We start from the raw sequence: 20,470 nt of genomic DNA, 5'->3' as shown, positions 1-20,470 counted from the left end.
TTCCAGTGTGGTGTAGTGGTTTGATGGGTTTACTGAGACAATTATTAATTGTAGCAGTAATCACGAGGTTGTTCGTTGGGCCTTTTAGAAAATCAATCGTCAGAACAACTAACAACGCACACACACGGGTTCAATACACGGGATACATTTATTAATATAACTGTGCACCAAACATATACTAGTCTGCCTGGATACGAGCGGCAGACCTTACGGTGAGGGTTATCAATATACAAGGTATATAATCTCGAAGAGATGCAAACACAAAGAGATACACAACAGAGGATATATGTCAATATATATCGTTCGGTTACCAAATCGCTACTCAGTGTTATTACCCACTGTTACTCTAAACTCGGAAGTAAATACATTACTCATGTATTAAATTGATAAAAACTTGAGGTACAATTGAATTCTCGAGACGCAATGTAGAACATGGGGTTTACTTATCCACTGTGTTTGGATTTGGAATTTCCCGGCACGAACACCAAACCAGCTGACAGGCTCTGTTGCAGCCTCTGTTCCAGCGGTTGTCCAATGGGCGTTGTGACGGCGTCCTCTGGCTACTGGCCAACCAGTCGAGGTGCAGCTCGGAGTAGGACGGGCGGAGGAATCTAACTGCGGCGCGCAGGGCAGTCGTTGCTCCGAGGGGATCTACCAGCAGTCCGGCTGGCTAGTAGAAAGTCTCTATGCACAGAGTGTGACCGCGAGTCCTCACAAGTCACTCTTTTGCCTGGGAAGAAACTGGTTCGTTCCCGGTCCAGCGCTGCTTCTGAATAAGCTATTCAGGTTGTCGACGAGGGTCCAACTGTAGGCTGCCGTTGATCAAGCGGAGCATTCGCATTGGTAGAATTCTGAGTACGTACGGGATCCTCGGCCTCGCGCTTAGAACAAAGTCCAAGTCCTTTTGCAGACAACAGCAGTTGTCACGTGATTGTCTCTGAGGATGCACGAAAATGGCCAAGGAGAGCCCAGAACTGAGCTTGCGCTCCCTTTTTGATCAAGACCCAGATGTGTGCTGATTGGTTGAGAGTTTGGCGGGCATTGGAGACCCACGTGGTATTACCACGCCCTGCCAGTCCCTGATTGGTTGGTCAAGGTGAGATATAAGTCACTTACTCTTGACACTTAGGAATGCAGTCCAGATGTCCATTCGGCACTCCCTAGACTGATAGGCGCCAATGGATGACCATTGATCATGATAGCCAGGCTCAGCTAATTGCATCCCCGTCTGGGAGCTTGTTTCTTATCACAAGAAAACACTCTTAAATCAGCTTGCATGAATTCTTTCTCTATGGCTGCACCACAGAGCTGGAGGGTGAGATGGGCCTCTTTTAGGAGCATACCAACGCTTAATTCTGTCTTATTAACAAGCATTGCCGCTACAGTGGGAATATTGAAGGGTTGAACTAGTCTAAAGAATCCTTAAGAGAAACTGAAAAGAGTTAATGTAAGATTAATACATAGTCAGATATTTGTTTATTAAGGTAGCTGCAGACTATGATGACACCACTATCTTACGTGTCTTCTAATAACTACATGGTAAGATACAATAAGTGTTCACGTGTAAATTATGAAGCTTAAAGACTTCAAGCAACATTAAAGCTCATTTTTCTTTAAAACTGGCAGCATGGCCAAAGTCTGATACAATTAATCTAAAGGGGTGCGAGGTAATTATTTTCTGGAGGGAAAAAATATATATTTCTGAGCTACAATAAATAATTTTGAGAAAAACAGTTTGATATTGAAAGATAGGAAAAAACAAATAAACACAGAGCAATGGATCTCTTAAAATCACGACATGAGTTGGATGGGGGCGTCTTCATCCCAAAAGTTAGTTTAACATTTTCTAAACATTGCATATTAAGTACAGCGTACCACATTGGTCAGCTGTGTCTGTGGTCGGATCATCGACTGTGACCACTTTTGTGACATCCAGGTACTGACCAGGCTCACACCTGCTGAGCTTCAGTGGGGCTGCCAGCTGTGAGTTGCAGGGTGACATGGCTGCTGGCATAGCTATGTTTATAGTTGTTTTTTTTTCCTCACCACACAGCAACGTTATGTATGTTTTGCTCTTTCAGTGATCCCCAAAGTGACGAAGCCCCAAGATAAAATAGGTAAGAGGGTTTCATGTCATCGTGCCTTATGTTTTACATGTTCAAAAAACTCAGCTATAATGAGTGGGGTGGAAATTAGGACACGCTGCAGGCAGAGCAGCGCTTAATACTTGTCAGCTCTGACATTTCTTTTCAGGTATTTGAAAAGTGCGATAGTACCTTGAGCGATTTTCAAATGAAACCAAGGTGAACTTAAAACAACGAAACTTAAAAAGTGGAGAGCTGCTGTTGAAAAGTTTTCAAAATATTAGCTTAGGGGTGGATGGGGTCCTACTTTATCCCATCGTTTTTGGTTCCTAAGTATAAGTAAAGAATGGCTAATTCCGTTTTTTGGTTTCAAAGCTGACACTGGTCTCCATCTTCAAAAAGAGATTCCAGTGTGGGAATATTGAAGGGTTGAACTAGTCTAAAGAATCCTTAAGAGAAACTGAAAAGAGTTAGTGTAAGATTAATACATAGTCAGATATTTGTTTATTAAGGTAGCTGCAGACTATGATGACACCACTATCTTACGTGTCTTCTAATAACTACATGGTAAGATACAATAAGTGTTCACGTGTAAATTATGAAGCTTAAAGACTTCAAGCAACATTAAAGCTCATTTTTCTTTCAAACTGGCAGCATGGCCAAAGTCTGATACAATTAATCTAAAGGGGTGCGAGGTAATTATTTTCTGGAGGGAAAACATATATATTTCTGAGCTACAATAAGTAATTTTGAGAAAAACAGTTTGATATTGAAAGATAGGGAAAAAAAACAAACTCAGAGCAATGGATCTCTTAAAATCACGACATGAGTTGGATGGGGGCGTCTTCATCCCAAAAGTTAGTTTAACATTTTCTAAACATTGCATATTAAGTACAGCGTACCACATTGGTCAGCTGTGTCTGTGGTCAGATCATTGACTGTGACCACTTTTGTGACATCCAGGTACTGACCAGGCTCACACCTGTTGAGCTTCAGTGGGGCTGCCAGCTGTGAGTTGCAGGGTGACATGGCTGCTGGCATAGCTGTGTTTATAGCTGTTTTTTTTTCCTCACCACACAGCAACGTTATGTATGTTTTGCTCTTTCAGTGATCCCCAAAGTGACGAAGCCCCAAGATAAAATAGGTAAGAGGGTTTCATGTCATCGTGCCTTATGTTTTACATGTTCATAAAACTCAGCTATAATGAGTGGGGTGGACATTAGGACACGCTGTATGCAGAGCAGCGCTTAATGCTTGTCAGCTCTGACATTTCTTCTCAGGTATTTGAAAAGTGCGATAGTACTTGAGCGATTTTCAAATGAAACCAAGGTGAACCTAAAACAAAAAAAATGAAAAAGAGGAGAGCTGCTGTTGAAAAGTTCTCAACATGTTAGCTCAGGGGTGGATGGGGTCCTAGTTTAATCCATCATTATTGGTTCCTAAGTATAAGTAAAGAATGGCTAATTCCGTTTTTTTTTTCAAAGCCGACACTGGTCTCCATCTTCAAGAAGAGATTCCAGTGTGGGAATATTGAAGGGTTGAACTAGTCTAAAGAATCCTTAAGAGAAACTGAAAAGAGTTAATGTAAGATTAATACATAGTCAGATATTTGTTTATTAAGGTAGCTGCAGACTATGATGACACCACTATCTTATGTGTCTTCTAATAACTACATGGTAAGATACAATAAGTGTTCACGTGTAAATTATGAAGCTTAAAGACTTCAAGCAACATTAAAGCTCATTTTTCTTTCAAACTGGCAGCATGGCCAAAGTCTGATACAATTAATCTAAAGGGGTGCGAGGTAATTATTTTCTGGAGGGAAAACATATATATTTCTGAGCTACAATAAGTAATTTTGAGAAAAACAGTTTGATATTGAAAGATAGGGAAAAAAAACAAACTCAGAGCAATGGATCTCTTAAAATCACGACATGAGTTGGATGGGGGCGTCTTCATCCCAAAAGTTAGTTTAACATTTTCTAAACATTGCATATTAAGTACAGCGTACCACATTGGTCAGCTGTGTCTGTGGTCAGATCATTGACTGTGACCACTTTTGTGACATCCAGGTACTGACCAGGCTCACACCTGTTGAGCTTCAGTGGGGCTGCCAGCTGTGAGTTGCAGGGTGACATGGCTGCTGGCATAGCTGTGTTTATAGCTGTTTTTTTTTCCTCACCACACAGCAACGTTATGTATGTTTTGCTCTTTCAGTGATCCCCAAAGTGACGAAGCCCCAAGATAAAATAGGTAAGAGGGTTTCATGTCATCGTGCCTTATGTTTTACATGTTCATAAAACTCAGCTATAATGAGTGGGGTGGACATTAGGACACGCTGCATGCAGAGCAGTGCTAAATACTTGTCAGCTCTGACATTCCTTTTCAGGTATTTGAAAAGTGCGATAGTACCTTGAGCGATTTTCAAATGAAACCAAGGTGAACCTAAAACAAAAAAATGAAAAAGAGGAGAGCTGCTGTTAAAAAGTTTTCAAAATATTAGCTTAGGGGTGGATGGGGTCCTAGTTTAATCCATCATTATTGGTTCCTAAGTATTAAGAATGGCTGATTCCGTTTTTTGTTTTCAAATCTGACACTGGTCTCCATCTTCAAGAAAAGATTCCAGTGTGGTAATATTGAAGGGTGGAACTAGTCTAAAGAATCCTTGAGAGAAACTGAAAAGAGTTAGTGTAGGATAAATACAGAGTCAGATATTTGTTTATTAAGGTAGCTGCAGACTATGAGGACACCACTATCTTACGCGTCTTCTAATAACTACATGGTAAGATACAATAAGTGTTCACGTGTAAATTATGAAGCTTAAAGACTTCAAGCAACATTAAAGCTAATTTTTCTTTAAAACTGGCAGCATGGCCAAAGTCTGATACAATTAATCTAAAGGGGTGCGAGGTAATTATTTTCTGGAGGGAAAAAATATATATTTCTCAGCTACAATAAGTAATTTTGAGAAAAACCGTTTGATATTGAAAGATAGGGAAAAAAAAGAAACACAGAGCAATGGATCTGTTAAAATCACGACATGAGTTGGATTGGGGCGTCTTCATCCCAAAAGTTAGTTTAACATTTTCTAAACATTGCATATTAAGTACAGCGTACCACATTGGTCAGCTGTGTCTGTGGTCAGATCATTGACTGTGACCACTTTTGTGACATCCAGGCTCACACCTGCTGAGCTTCAGTGGGGCTGCCAGCTGTGAGTTGCAGGGTGACATGGCTGCTGGCATAGCTGTGTTTATAGCTTTTTTTTTTCCTCACCACACAGCAACATTATGTATGTTTTGCTCTTTCAGTGATCACCAAAGTGACGAAGCCCCAAGATGAAATAGGTAAGAGAGGTTTCATGTCATCATGCCTTATGTTTTACATGTTCATAAAACTCAGCTATAATGAGTGGGGTGGACATTAGGACACGCTGCAGGCAGAGCAGCGCTTAATACTTGTCAGCTCTGACATTTCTTTTCAGGTATTTGAAAAGTGCGATAGTACCTTGAGCGATTTTCAAATGAAACCAAGGTGAACCTAAAACAAAAAAAAATGAAAAAGAGGAGAGCTGCTGTTGAAAAGTTTTCAAAATGTTAGCTCAGGGGTGGAAGGGGTCCTAGTTTATTCCATCGTTTTTGGTTCCTAAGTATAAGTTAAGAATGGCTAATTCCATTTTTTGTTTTCAAATCTGACACTGGTCTCCATCTTCAAGAAAAGATTCCAGTGTGGTAATATTGAAGGGTGGAACTAGTCTAAAGAATCCTTGAGAGAAACTGAAAAGAGTTAGTGTAGGATAAATACAGAGTCAGATATTTGTTTATTAAGGTAGCTGCAGACTATGAGGACACCACTATCTTACGCGTCTTCTAATAACTACATGGTAAGATACAATAAGTGTTCACGTGTAAATTATGAAGCTTAAAGACTTCAAGCAACATTAAAGCTAATTTTTCTTTAAAACTGGCAGCATGGCCAAAGTCTGATACAATTAATCTAAAGGGGTGCGAGGTAATTATTTTCTGGAGGGAAAAAATATATATTTCTGAGCTACAATAAGTAATTTTGAGAAAAACCGTTTGAGATTGAAAGATAGGGAAAAAAAACAAACACAGAGCAATGGATCTGTTAAAATCACGACATGAGTTGGATGGGGGCGTCTTCATCCCAAAAGTTAGTTTAACATTTTCTAAACATTGCATATTAAGTACAGCGTACCACATTGGTCAGCTGTGTCTGTGGTCAGATCATTGACTGTGACCACTTTTGTGACATCCAGGTACTGACCAGGCTCACACCTGCTGAGCTTCAGTGGGGCTGCCAGCTGTGAGTTGCAGGGTGACATAGCTGCTGGCATAGCTGTGTTTATAGCTGTTTTTTTTCCTCACCACACAGCAACATTATGTATGTTTTGCTCTTTCAGTGATCACCAAAGTGATGAAGCCCCAAGATGAAATAGGTAAGAGAGGTTTCATGTCATCATGCCTTATGTTTTACATGTTCATAAAACTCAGCTATAATGAGTGGGGTGGACATTAGGACACGCTGCATGCAGAGCAGAGCTTAATACTTGTCAGCTCTGACATTTCTTTTCAGGTATTTGAAAAGTGCGATAGTACCTTGAGCGATTTTCAAATGAAACCAAGGTGAACTTAAAACAACGAAAATTAAAAAGTGGAGAGCTGCTGTTGAAAAGTTTTCAAAATATTAGCTTAGGGGTGGATGGGGTCCTACTTTATCCCATCGTTTTTGGTTCCTAAGTATAAGTAAAGAATGGCTAATTCCGTTTTTTGTTTTCAAAGCTGACACTGGTCTCCATCTTCAAGAAGAGATTCCAGTGTGGGAATATTGAAGGGTTGAACTAGTCTAAAGAATCCTTAAGAGAAACTGAAAAGAGTTAGTGTAAGATTAATACATAGTCAGATATTTGTTTATTAAGGTAGCTGCAGACTATGATGACACCACTATCTTACGTGTCTTCTAATAACTACATGGTAAGATACAATAAGTGTTCACGTGTAAATTATGAAGCTTAAAGACTTCAAGCAACATTAAAGCTAATTTTTCTTTCAAACTGGCAGCATGGCCAAAGTCTGATACAATTAATCTAAAGGGGTGCGAGGTAATTATTTTCTGGAGGGAAAAAATATATATTTCTCAGCTACAATAAGTAATTTTGAGAAAAACCGTTTGATATTGAAAGATAGGGAAAAAAAACAAACACAGAGCAATGGATCTGTTAAAATCACGACATGAGTTGGATTGGGGCGTCTTCATCCCAAAAGTTAGTTTAACATTTTCTAAACATTGCATATTAAGTACAGCGTACCACATTGGTCAGCTGTGTCTGTGGTCAGATCATTGACTGTGACCACTTTTGTGACATCCAGGTACTGACCAGGCTCACAACTGCTGAGCTTCAGTGGGGCTGCCAGCTGTGAGTTGCGGGGTGACATGGCTGCTGGCATAGCTGTGTTTATAGCTGTTTTTTTTTCCTCACCACACAGCAACGTTATGTATGTTTTGCTCTTTCAGTGATCACCAAAGTGACGAAGCCCCAAGATAAAATAGGTAAGAGGGTTTCATGTCATCGTGCCTTATGTTTTACATGTTTATAAAACTCAGCTATAATGAGTGGGGTGGACATTAGGACACGCTGCATGCAGAGCAGCGCTTAATGCTTGTCAGCTCTGACATTTCTTTTCAGGTATTTGAAAAGTGCGATAGTACCTTGAGCGATTTTCAAATGAAACCAAGGTGAACCTAAAACAACAAAATGAAAAAGAGGAGAGCTCCTGTTGAAAAGTTCTCAAAATGTTAGCTCAGGGGTGGATGGGGTCCTAGTTTATTCCATCGTTTTTGGTTCCTAAGTATAAGTTAAGAATGGCTAATTCCATTTTTTGTTTTCAAATCTGACACTGGTCTCCACCTTCAAGAAGAGATTCCAGTGTGGTAATATTGAATTGTGGAACTAGTCTAAAGAATCCTTGAGAGAAACTGAAAGGAGTTAGTGTAGGATAAATACAGAGTCAGATATATGTTTATTAAGGTAGCTGCAGACTATGATGACACCACTATCTTATGCGTCTTCTAATAACTACATGGTGAGATACAATAAGTGTTCACGTGTAAATTATGAAGCTTAAAGACTTCAAGCAACATTAAAGCTCATTTTTCTTTAAAACTGGCAGCATGGCCAAAGTCTGATACAATTAATCTAAAGGGGTGCGAGGTAATTATTTTCTGGAGGGAAAACATATATATTTCTGAGCTTCAATAAGTAATTTTGAGAAAAACAGTTTGATATTGAAAGATAGGGAAAAAAAACAAACTCAGAGCAATGGATCTGTTAAAATCACGACATGAGTTGGATGGGGGCGTCTTCATCCCAAAAGTTAGTTTAACATTTTCTAAACATTGCATATTAAGTACAGCGTACCACATTGGTCAGCTGTGTCTGTGGTCAGATCATTGACTGTGACCACTTTTGTGACATCCAGGTACTGACCAGGCTCACACCTGCTGAGCTTCAGTGGGGCTGCCAGCTGTGAGTTGCAGGGTGACATGGCTGCTGGCATAGCTGTGTTTATAGCTGTTTTTTTTCCTCACCACACAGCAACATTATGTATGTTTTGCTCTTTCAGTGATCACCAAAGTGACGAAGCCCCAAGATGAAATAGGTAAGAGAGGTTTCATGTCATCATGCCTTATGTTTTACATGTTCATAAAACTCAGCTATAATGAGTGGGGTGGACATTAGGACACGCTGCATGCAGAGCAGCGCTTAATGCTCATCAGCTCTGACATTTCTTTTCAGGTATTTGAAAAGTGCGATAGTACCTTGAGCGATTTTCAAATGAAACCAAGGTGAACTTAAAACAACAAAACTTAAAAAGAGGAGAGCTCCTGTTGAAAAGTTTTCACAATGTTAGCTCAGGGGTGGATGGGGTCCTAGTTTAATCCATCATTATTGGTTCCTAAGTATAAGTAAAGAATGGCTAATTCCGTTTCTTGTTTTCAAAGCTGACACTGGTCTCCATCTTCAAGAAGAGATTCCAGTGTGGGAATATTGAAGGGTTGAACTAGTCTAAAGAATCCTTAAGAGAAACTGAAAAGAGTTAGTGTAAGATTAATACATAGTCAGATATTTGTTTATTAAGGTAGCTGCAGATTATGATGACACCACTATCTTACGTGTCTTCTAATAACTACATGGTAAGATACAATAAGTGTTCACGTGTAAATTATGAAGCTTAAAGACTTCAAGCAACATTAAAGCTAATTTTTCTTTAAAACTGGCAGCATGGCCAAAGTCTGATACAATTAATCTAAAGGGGTGCGAGGTAATTATTTTCTGGAGGGAAAAAATATATATTTCTGAGCTACAATAAGTAATTTTGAGAAAAACCGTTTGATATTGAAAGATAGGGAAAAAAACAAACACAGAGCAATGGATCTGTTAAAATCACGACATTAGTTGGATTGGGGCGTCTTCATCCCAAAAGTTAGTTTAACATTTTCTAAACATTGCATATTAAGTACAGCGTACCACATTGGTCAGCTGTGTCTGTGGTCAGATCATTGACTGTGACCACTTTCGTGACATCCAGGTACTGACCAGGCTCACACCTGCTGAGCTTCAGTGGGGCTGCCAGCTGTGAGTTGCAGGGTGACATGGCTGCTGGCATAGCTGTGTTTATAGCTGTTTTTTTTCCTCACCACACAGCAACATTATGTATGTTTTGCTCTTTCAGTGATCACCAAAGTGACGAAGCCCCAAGATGAAATAGGTAAGAGAGGTTTCATGTCATCATGCCTTATGTTTTACATGTTCATAAAACTCAGCTATAATGAGTGGGGTGGACATTAGGACACGCTGCATGCAGAGCAGCGCTTAATGCTCATCAGCTCTGACATTTCTTTTCAGGTATTTGAAAAGTGCGATAGTACCTTGAGCGATTTTCAAATGAAACCAAGGTGAACTTAAAACAACAAAACTTAAAAAGAGGAGAGCTCCTGTTGAAACGTTCTCAAAATGTTAGCTCAGGGGTGGATGGGGTCCTAGTTTATTCCATCGTTTTTGGTTCCTAAGTATAAGTAAAGAATGGCTAATTCCGTTTTTTGTTTTCAAATCTGACACTGGTCTCCACCTTCAAGAAGAGATTCCAGTGTGGTATTATTGAAGGGTGGAACTAGTCTAAAGAATCCTTGAGAGAAACTGAAAAGAGTTAGTGTAGGATAAATACAGAGTCAGATATTTGTTTATTAAGGTAGCTGCAGACTATGATGACACCACTATCTTATTCGTCTTCTAATAACTAAATGGTGAGATACAATAAGTGTTCACGTGTAAATTATGAAGCTTAAAGACTTCAAGCAACATTAAAGCTAATGTTTCTTTCAAACTGCCAGTATGGCCAAAGTCTGATACAATTAATCTAACGGGGTGCAAGATAATTATTTTCTGGAGGGAAAAAATATATATTTCTCAGCTACAATAAGTAATTTAAAGAAAAACAGTTTGATATTGAAAGATAGGGAAAAAAAAACAACACAGAGCAATGGATCTCTTAAAATCACGACATGAGTTGGATGGGGGCGTCTTCATCCCAAAAGTTAGTTTAACATTTTCTAAACATTGCATATGAAGTGCAGGGTACCACATTGGTCAGCTGTGTCTGTGGTCAGATCATTGACTGTGACCAACTTCGTGACATCCAGGTACTGACCAGGCTCACACCTGCTGAGCTTCAGTGGGGCTGCCAGCTGTGAGTTGCAGGGTGACATGGCTGCTGGCATAGCTGTGTTTATAGCTGTTTTTGTTTCCTGACCACCGCATCGTTCTGTATGTTTTGCTCTTTCAGCGATCTCCAAAGTGAAGAAGCCCCGAGATGAAATAGGTCAGAGAGGTTTCATGTCATGCTTTTGTAACATTTTCTAAACATTGCATATTAAGTGCAGGGTACCACATTGGTCAGCTGTATCTGTGGTCAGATCACTGACTGTGACCACTTGTGTTTTTTCCCCTCGTGGCTTGAAGGTTCGGCAGAAAGCCTTTAAGATCTTGACCACCATCGCGAATTTAATCACCAACGGAGTAGTTTATCAGACTGGTTTCTTCAGAGTCTTCCTCTGCCAGGAAGGGTTCGGTTATCTCGGCTTCAATCTGAAGGCGGCTTTTTGCTAGTTTTGAAAGTTTTCGCTTCTTGACTTTTTATTTCCGAGCATGTTTTACAGCGTCTTTTTTACGTTGACCTGGTCTGAGCAACATACTGGGGGCTCGAACACGCGCATCACGCCGTGTGTTGGGATGCACGGTGGACACAATCGCTCGTACGCTCATCCCGATTACCGTCATTACAGAGCACAGTGAGCAAATCTCAATTTCAGCAATGTGGCGTTTGGAAGCTTTGGAAACTGGGGCTTTTTCGCCGTGACATTCGGAAGATGTTTCGGGGGGGGGGGGGGTGCGCTACAGATTCTTTGAGGATCCAGGAAGTTGCGACGCTTTCTTTCCGAGTTCAGTCGTATTGTAAGGTCACGCTCTTTAATACTGCGGTAAATGCTCTCTATCTGTGATCCAGGGTAGTACATTATACAGCTGTCAGATCTCCAGCCATCATACGTAGACCTTGGCGTAAAGATCAGTAGTGACAAAAGTGAATTCAATTAACTGGCTATTCCCTAAGAAGGAGAAGTGGGGGTTTACAGTCTGCGTGATCCGTGTCTGATTTCAAGGCATGACCACAGATACCCTTAAGAGAAAGGTGTAGGTTAGTTTGAAAAACACAAAGTGCACTCTGTCAGTCATCAGTGTACTTTGCCTCCTTTGTGTGTATATGCAGAGTCCTCCCAGAGTATCGGAACAGAGCTAAAAAGAGCAGAAAATACTGAATGTTCTACGTTTATTGACTTTCAGATGAGTGGTGCGAAATGGACTATCATTTTGGAGGTAAGAGTTTCTCGTTTGTTTGATAGTTCGGTTGTTGATTGATGTGGGCTGCCTCGAAAGGGGTGGACATGAGAGAGCAGTGGGGACAGAGTTGAAAGCTCCGTGGGCCTTGCGGTAGTGACGTCGAAATGTGTTTGTTTTTTTTTCGGCCCTTGAAGAAAGATATAAGATGTGAACAAGGGGGTTAACTGAGTCCTTTCTGCACGAGGACTGGACTTCTAAGTGACCGGCTTAGAATCAGGAAAGGGGGGGATAACTGATAAGGGTTCCAGATGCCCGCTAGGAAACCTAACACTGACCATCAAGAGTGACCAAAGTCTGTGAACGGGCCCGGACACCGTGACCTCCCCCCGTTACCATGGTAACGAGCTACATAAACTGCAAGTTTTGTAGCGGTATTTCGAACAGTGCTTCGGCTTTATTGTGCCTCGCGTGCGATAAAACGCATCTGATTCAACAGATTCGTTTTGGGAGCCAGAACTTATGTGTCTGTTGCAGCGCCCTCTACTCGAGCAATTTGGGTTTTTGAGACGAAAAGATTCAAATGAGGCAGGAGGGAGGGCGGGTTGTCACCATTTTATCTCGGCACGTAGGTGTTTTAAGAGTTTAGAATAATTCCACTTTTTGCGTTTGGTCTCCTCCTTTCAGGTACTGGAACAAATGATCTTTGCGCTTAGGACTGGGTTGCAAATCCTTAGCGTGTGATAACCGCGTCAAACTGGTGACCCGCTGATACCGCCAAACTCTTGGTCTGTGCTTTGGAAATGTTATCTGCAGCCATTGTCATTGGGGGAGGGTGGGTCCGACTTGAGTCTCCTTTAGTCAGCAAATCAAATCCATGCGCTATTGGAGAATCAGAATTCCGAGTAGTCATTTGAATTTACAATTCGGGGAAAATATGAGTGACTATTTCAGTGCAGGGCTGTCTCTCTCAGTGCCGGGGCTGTAGGTTCAACTCTGGACCCGAGATGCTGTCTGTGTGGAGTCTGGATGTTCTCCCTGTGGGTAGGTGGCGGTAAGCAGCAGATCATGCCCCCCCCAGAGGTTTCCCAACAGGGCTGTACTCTCTATCCCAGCATGCAGTGGGTACAAAGCAGGATACCCCCTGGGAGGGACACCAGTCCGTCACGACATCCATTTATATCTAGTTGTCCAATTAGCAAGATGGCCTGAATGGACTCCTCTCGTTTGTAGCCTTTCTGTTGACTCCTTCTCTCTCTCTCTCTCTCTCTCTCTCTCCAGGCCGAGACGCGAGGCTGGTGGGTGGCCTCAGTCCCTGTGGCGGGACAGTGGAGGTGCATTACAAAGGGCAGTGGGTTCGAGTTTCCGCTAGGAGTTGGGATCTGCAGGTGGCCGCAGTCGTCTGCTCCCAGCTGGGCTGCGGTTCGGCAGTGGAGGCCGGGCCTCCGGGAGCCACGCTCGGCGATCGGCCTGGGCCGGTTTTCCTGGCAAACGTGTCCTGCAGTGGATCGGAGCCGTTTCTGAGGCTCTGTGGGCTACAAAGAATAGCCCCCGAGCCCAACGGTTCTCCAAGCACGAGCGCTGGAGTGGTTTGTTCAGGTAGGACGCCCACATTTGCAACGGTTATGGTGCTAAGCTACTCAAAGGCCCCCCTCCCCCAGAGGCAATTTCTGCCTGAAATGATGTACCTCTTAAACATTTGGCGTGGTTTTGGAAAGTCTAGACCGTAGAGGCTTGGGAGAGGGCTTGGTGTGGAGAGAATCGACTTTCTGCGTGGTAACGTAAAGTTCCCCCCTTTCCAATATGCAGCGGCTGCTCACCCTGCCACAGGTCAGGGGGAATCCCGATCCCGCCACCAATGTGCAGCCCCCACCTGGATGATGCGACGGCAGCCATAGTGCGCCAGAACGCTCCCTACACACCAGCTCTCAGTGAGGAGGAGAGCAGAGTTATGGAGCCAGTTCAGAGAGGGGGGGTTATTAGGAGGACGTGATTGGTAAGGGCCCTTGGGAAATTTTGCTAGGACACCGGGGTTACACCCCTACTCTTTTCGAGGAACACCCTGGGATTTTTAATGACCACAGAGAGTCAGGACCTCGGTTTGATGTCTCATCCGAAGGACAGCGCCTGTTTACAGTCCAGTGTCCCCCGTCACTATACTGGGGATTTAGGACCCACATGGACCGCAGGGTGAGCGCCCCCTGCTGGCCCCACTAACACCTCTTCCAGCAGCAACCTCAGTTTTTCCCAGGAGTCTCCCCTCCAGGTACTGACCAGGCTCACACCTGCTGAGCTCCAGTGGGGGGGGGGGGGGCTGCCAGCTGGGAGTTGCAGGGTGATATGCATTAATGGAACATTACTGATTTAAACTGATCGGGAACATTAACCTCCCGAGCGGGTTTCTCCTGTGCTGCAATCCCAGGGCACCGTGCGGCCAGGCTGGCGGGAGGCTGGGATCGCTGCTCGGGGAGGCTGGAGGTGCTTCGCGGGACGACCTGGGGCTCCGTGTGCCGCTCGGACTTTGACCGGCCGAGCGCCGAGGTCGTCTGCCGGGAGCTGCACTGCGGGACCCCCGAAAAAGTGGGGCGGGCGTCTTATTTCGGGAGAGGGGGCGGCCCGGTGTGGTCAGGGGCGCTCCGGTGCCAAGGCAACGAATCTCGGATTTTCTTCTGCCCGCCGTCGCCCACGAACATGACGAACTGCACCCTGGGAGAAGAGGCGGGACTGGTGTGCGCTGGTGAGACTCTCGCCTGCCGTCATTTATTAGCGATGTGGTAACGGTTTTAATGTACCACTCCAAAGGGGACCGTGGCGCCGAATTCCAGCGATACATGTCTGAAATAGTCCAAATTCTGAAAACGAAGAATTGTTTTGGACCCGTACATATACAGTGCCTTGCGAAAGTATTCGGCCCCCTTGAACTTTTCAACCTTTTGCCACATTTCAGGCTTCAAACATAAAGATATAAATTTTTTATTTTATGTGAAGAATCACCAACAAGTGGGACACAATTGTGAAGTGGAACAAAATCTATTGTATTTTTGAAACTTTTTTAACTAATAAAAAAATGAAAAGTGGGGCGTGCAAAATTATTCGGCCCCTTTACTTTCAGTGCAGCAAACTCACTCCAGAAGTTCAGCGAGGATCTCTGAATGATCCAATGTTGTCCTAAATGACTGATGGTGATAAATAGAATCCACCTGTGTGTAATCAAGTCTCTGTATAAATGCACCTGCTCTGTGATAGTCTCAAGGTTCTGTTGAAAGCGCAGAGAGCATCATGAAGACCAAGGAACACACCAGGCAGGTCCGTAATACTGTTGTGGAGAAGTTTTAAGCCGGATTTGGATACAAAAAGATTTCCCAAGCTTCAAACACCCCAAGGAGCACTGTGCAAGCGATCATCTTGAAATGGAAGGAGTATCAGACCACTGCAAATCTACCAAGACCTGGCCGTCCCTCTAAACTTTCAGCTCAGACAAGGAGAAGACTGATCAGAGATGCAGCCAAGAGGCCCATGATCACTCTGGATGAACTGCAGAGAACTACAGCTGAGGTGGGAGAGTCTGTCCATAGGACAACAATCAGTCTTACACTGCACAAATCTGGCCTTTATGGAAGAGTGGCAAGAAGAAAGCCATTTCTCAAAGATATCCATAAAAAGTCTCGTCTAAAGTTTGCCACAAGCCACCTGGGAGACACCCCAAACATGTGGAAGAAGGTGCTCTGGTCAGATGAAACCAAAATCGAACTTTTTGGCCACAATGCAAAACGATATGTTTGGCGTAAAAGCAACACAGCTCATCACCCTCAACACACCATCCCCACTGTCAAACATGGTGGTGGCAGCATCATGGTTTGGGCCTGCTTTTCTTCAGCAGGGACAGGGAAGATGGTTAAAATTGAGGGGAAGATGGATGCAGCCAAATACAGGACCATTCTGGATGAAAACCTGTTGGAGTCTGCAAAAGACCTGAAACTGAGATTTATCTTCCAACAAGACAATGATCCCAAACATACAGCAAAATCTACAAACGAATGGTTCACAAATAAACGTATCCAGGTGTTTGAATGGCCAAGTCAATGTCCAGACCTGAATCCAATCGAGAATCTGTGGAAAGAGCTGAAAACTGCTGTTCACAAACGCTCTCCATCCAACCTCACTGAGCTCGAGCTGTTTTGCGAGGAAGAATGGGCAAGAATTTCAGTCTCTCGATGTGCAAAACTGATAGAGACATACCCCAAGCGACTTGCAGCTGTAATCGCAGCAAAAGGTGGCTCTACAAAGTATTAACGCAAGGGGGCCGAATAATTTTGCACGCCCAACTTTTCATTTTTTTATTAGTTAAAAAAGTTTCAAAAATCCAATAGATTTCGTTCCACTTCACAATTGTGTCCCACTTGTTGGTGATTCTTCACATAAAATAAAAAATTTATATCTTTATGTTCAAAGCCTGAAATGTGGCAAAAGGTTGAAAAGTTCAAGGGGGCCGAATACTTTCGCAAGGCACTGTAAATGTATTGGTTTTCAATTGGGGACACCTCCCGCAGATCCTTAAAACCCACACTCAGCCCAACATATAGATACTGGTCAGCTTTCTAGATCGATCATATATAGCAGGGATTCATATGGGAGTGCATATTATCCGGTTTTTGCTTCACTGTATAAAGACGACTGTCAGCGTCGTCTTTGGAGTCTTGCTTATCCTTGCTTATCCTTAAAGTCGACAGATCATTAGCCACAGTGCCACCGCTCCACCCCTCCGTAGTTCAGACGTGATCCGCCATCTTGTCTGAACCTAACCCCCCCCTCCCACACACACACACACCCCGAGTTTGTGGAATTTAGTCTCCCATGTTGGAACGTACGTAGAGATTATATTAAACTTCAATGACAAAGTGAGAGAATCGAGAGATCGGTCCAAGCCGATCTCCTGTGTGTCCACAGTGGGTGTTAGATCTTCCGATATTACATCTCTCGTGTTATTTAAGGAAATTCTGTTTCACTACAGGTAAACGCGCTGAATTTTCGAATCACTACAAGAACCCTACACCACTAATGTATAACTGATTCTACCCATTCTAGTGCTTTAACCAATAGTAAACACTCAGCAGGGCTTTTACAGGAGTCATAGGCCTTTGGCGACCTCTACTGGCAGTTCAGTATTACGGTAGTTCCTTCAAAGACCAGCCTCCCCCAAAACACACAACCTCCACTGTATAGGTCGTTGCAATATACGCACTGCATGGCGTAGAGTATCATTTGTTTTGTAACCAGCAGCCATATCACTCGGTGGCAACCCACTGAAGCTAAGCAGGTGTGAGCCTTGTCAGTTCGTGAAGGGTTAAAAAAAATAAAATGCTTACACTTATATAGCGCTTTTCTGGACACTCCACTCAAAGCGCTGTACAGGCAATGGGGAATCCCACTACCGCCACCAGTGTGCAGCCCCCACCTGGATGATGCGACAGCAGCCGTAGTGCGCCAGAACGCTCCCCACACAGCAGCTCTCAGTGGGGAGGAGAGCAGAGGGATGAAGCCAGTTCAGAGAGGGGGGTTATTAGGAGGCCATGATTGGTAAGGGCCAATGGGAAATTTGGCCAGGACGCCGGGGTTACACCCCTACTCTTTTCGAGAGACACCCTGGGATCTTTAATGACCCCAGAGAGTCAGGACCTCGGTTTTATGTCTCATCCGATGAACAGCGCCTGTTTACAGTCCAGTGTCCCCGTCACTATACTGGGGCATTAGGACCCACGTGGACCGCAGGGTGAGAGCGCCCCCTGCTGGCCCCACTAACACCTCTCCCAGCAGCAACCTTAGTTTTTCCCAGGAGTCTCCCCTCCAGGTACTGACCAGGCTCACACCTGCTGAGCTTCAGTGGGGGGGGCTGCCAGTTGTGAGTTGCAGGGTGATCTGGCTACTGGCTAGTAGTGTACTAGAGTCATGTCTTGCCCTGTGTGCATCGCGCTGATCTCTCGGGAGACGCACGCAAGCAACACCACACCAGGACGACAGGAACAAGAAATAAATATGTAGTAGTGAGACCAATAGAGGGGAACAAACCCAGTGGTAGACTATGTATAAAGTGCGTAGTGCAGATCTGTCTGAAGGCCCGGCAGTGAGCTGTTGAGGATGGGCACTGCAGGGGGATAGAAGCTGATCTTGAGTCTGGTGGTCCGTGCCACGACGCAGGGGGGGGAGAACAGTTCGTGTGGGGGTGGTTGGGGATCCCAAAGGTCGGATCGGGCCTCCACTGCGCCCGGTCGATGGGAGAGAGCCCCGTTTTCCGGTCATAGCGACGTCGGATTGAAGAGGGGCCCTTTGTTCTCGGCAGGGCGGGGCCGGGCCTTCGGCATCGCCTCCGACTTCTACCGCGCGTACGCCGCGCTCATGGCCTGCGGGCTGATGGGGATGATGGCGGCGGCCGCCTGCGCGAACAGGAAATCGCAGCGATGAGGTAAAAACCCAGAACCGGGACCGTTCTTTTCACTCAGGTGACCGTAGAGCAGAGACCAGGATGACCAGCCGTGGTTAAATTATTCCGGGTTTTCCGGTGGTACTCTTTCGATCGCCCGAACGTTCTTTCCTCTGTTTTTTTTTTACAGGTGATGACGACTCGGAGCCGAAGGCAAAGACCGATCCCCCCCCCCCGAGGAAAAATGCAGAGGAAAATTGGAGCTTCTCCGCTGGGCTGTGTTTCTGTTTGCCTAAATCGGGCCGCAGGAGAACGGGCCTGTTTTTGTTTTTGTTATTGTGCTTGCAGTGTTTCTTCGGGTGCGGAGGCTGCCGTCGCGCTGTCTGCAAATAAAATAAACTGAAAGAACACGGTGTCTTCACCCGGCGTTTTTCCTGACCTGTTCAGCGGTCTTGAATCCACCTGTAGTTGTTCGTGTTCAAGAGCTGGATATCTTCTGGACTTGGTGAATTTGTGCGATGTGGCAGGGTCAGGGTCAGAGGCAGGTCAATACAGGGGGCTACCACTAGAGGTACCACCCTTGCGTAGCGCTGTTCTGGACACTCCACTCAAAGCGCTTCACAGGTCATGGGGGATCCCACTTCCGCCACCAATGTGCAGCCCCACCACCTGGATGATGCGACGGCAGCCATAGTGTGCCAGAACGCTCCCCACACAGCAGCTCTCAGTGGGGAGGAGAGCAGAGGGATGAAGCGAGTTCAGAGAGGGGGGTTATTAGGAGGCCATGATTGGTAAGGGCCAATGGGAAATTTGGCCAGGACGCCGGGGTTGTCCCCGTCACTGCAGGGTGAGCGCCCCCTGCTGGCCCCACTAACACCTCTTCCAGCAGCAGCCTTAGTTTTTCCCAGGAGGTCTCCCCTCCAGGTACTGACCAGGCTCACACCTGCTGAGCTTCAGTGGGGGGCTGCCAGCTGTGAGTTGCAGAGTGATATGGCTGCTGGCAGTAGGTGTAATAATAATAATTCAGGTGGGGAGCTGCGTCAGCATGCGTCGTCTGCAAAGGAACAAGTAATAGGTTTAATCCAGGCTGTCTCCACATTTAATCCCCATTCGTCTCCCAGTGGCTGATGCAGGAGCTCGGTGACACCTCTCGCTCTCTAATCTGTAAATTTGAAAACTTTAATTTCAATCGGGGCCCGCGCTGTGTCAACTTTAGAGTCCTGCCACAGGATCACAAGTTTGGCACCAAGGTCGATGGAAGTTCTTTTCAATATCTAGTAACACTTTATATATACAAATCTAATTATGAATATATAATAATACTCAGTCTTGGCCAATGCACAGAAATAAAAAGAAGTAACGACTAAGGGCCAGGCATTCATTGCCTCAGAGACACAGAAAAACAGCATTTCCATCCGCATACAGGAACAAAAAAGCAAATGGCGTGCTGTCCTGTGATTTAAACAGGAATGGGGGCATCGCTTTCGCAGTTGTGATTTCCAAAGAGCGCGGAACGACGGCCCAGTGCTGTCTGCGGCTGGAAAATAAGATTCGCCTGGAAGTCGCCAGCCCGGATGAGCTGTTTCTCGTTCCACCCGACTGCCTCGTAGCCCTTGCGAGGTGAATCGATTGTGGTCAGGAGGAAAGAGAGGCCGCCTGGCTCGGCAGGAATCGCAGCAGAAGGGGGGCCTCAGAGCACGACGGACAGCAGGAGACCACCGACACATGTGACCTGATCGAGCCCAAAGGAAACAGGAAGGAACCCCAAACCACAGACTTTTAACGGTAAGCTTGTAAGAAGAAAATCTCGCCCTTTGCCCACCCGCGCCTGAAAACACAGATTCTAGAGAGGCGGTGTTGTTTTAAGCTGTTGTTTTTTTTACAGGCCTGCGAATCCAGCACACCCTGCCGAACGAAACTCCGAGGCCTAACCCCAACGTCGGTCGGGGGGAGAAAGCGAAACGGAGAAAGGGCTTCGGAGCGTGATGTCGCCACGCCACATTCAAACCCCCCCCCCCCAAATAAGAGCCGGGCTTGACCGTGACATCTGCAACA

General features: G+C 44.8%; 1 protein-coding gene and 1 long non-coding RNA gene across 2 annotated transcripts in view; one reads left to right on the top strand and one right to left on the bottom strand.

The window, feature by feature from the left end:
* LOC148662613 (soluble scavenger receptor cysteine-rich domain-containing protein SSC5D-like) overlaps positions 1–18,825 on the top strand; it is a 33,929-nt gene extending 15,104 nt beyond the window's left edge. Inside the window, exons 6-14 of the mRNA XM_088632273.1 lie at positions 5,396–5,431; positions 6,508–6,543; positions 8,729–8,764; positions 9,839–9,874; positions 12,004–12,036; positions 13,279–13,596; positions 14,420–14,734; positions 18,335–18,457; positions 18,606–18,825. Coding sequence (XP_088488399.1) covers positions 5,396–5,431; positions 6,508–6,543; positions 8,729–8,764; positions 9,839–9,874; positions 12,004–12,036; positions 13,279–13,596; positions 14,420–14,734; positions 18,335–18,456 — 932 coding nt within the window. The 3' untranslated portion in view covers position 18,457; positions 18,606–18,825. The remainder of the gene's footprint in view (positions 1–5,395; positions 5,432–6,507; positions 6,544–8,728; positions 8,765–9,838; positions 9,875–12,003; positions 12,037–13,278; positions 13,597–14,419; positions 14,735–18,334; positions 18,458–18,605) is intronic.
* The window catches only part of LOC148662607 (uncharacterized), a 148,093-nt gene that overhangs the window by 44,596 nt on the left and 83,027 nt on the right, over positions 1–20,470 (bottom strand). The gene's annotated exons all lie outside the window — the stretch shown is intronic.

This window comes from Lepisosteus platostomus, chromosome 5 (genome assembly GCF_059453375.1).
Source record: "Lepisosteus platostomus isolate fLepPlt1 chromosome 5, fLepPlt1.hap1, whole genome shotgun sequence".
NCBI lineage: Eukaryota > Metazoa > Chordata > Actinopteri > Semionotiformes > Lepisosteidae > Lepisosteus > Lepisosteus platostomus.
This window is presented reverse-complemented; position numbering and strand designations above follow the sequence as displayed.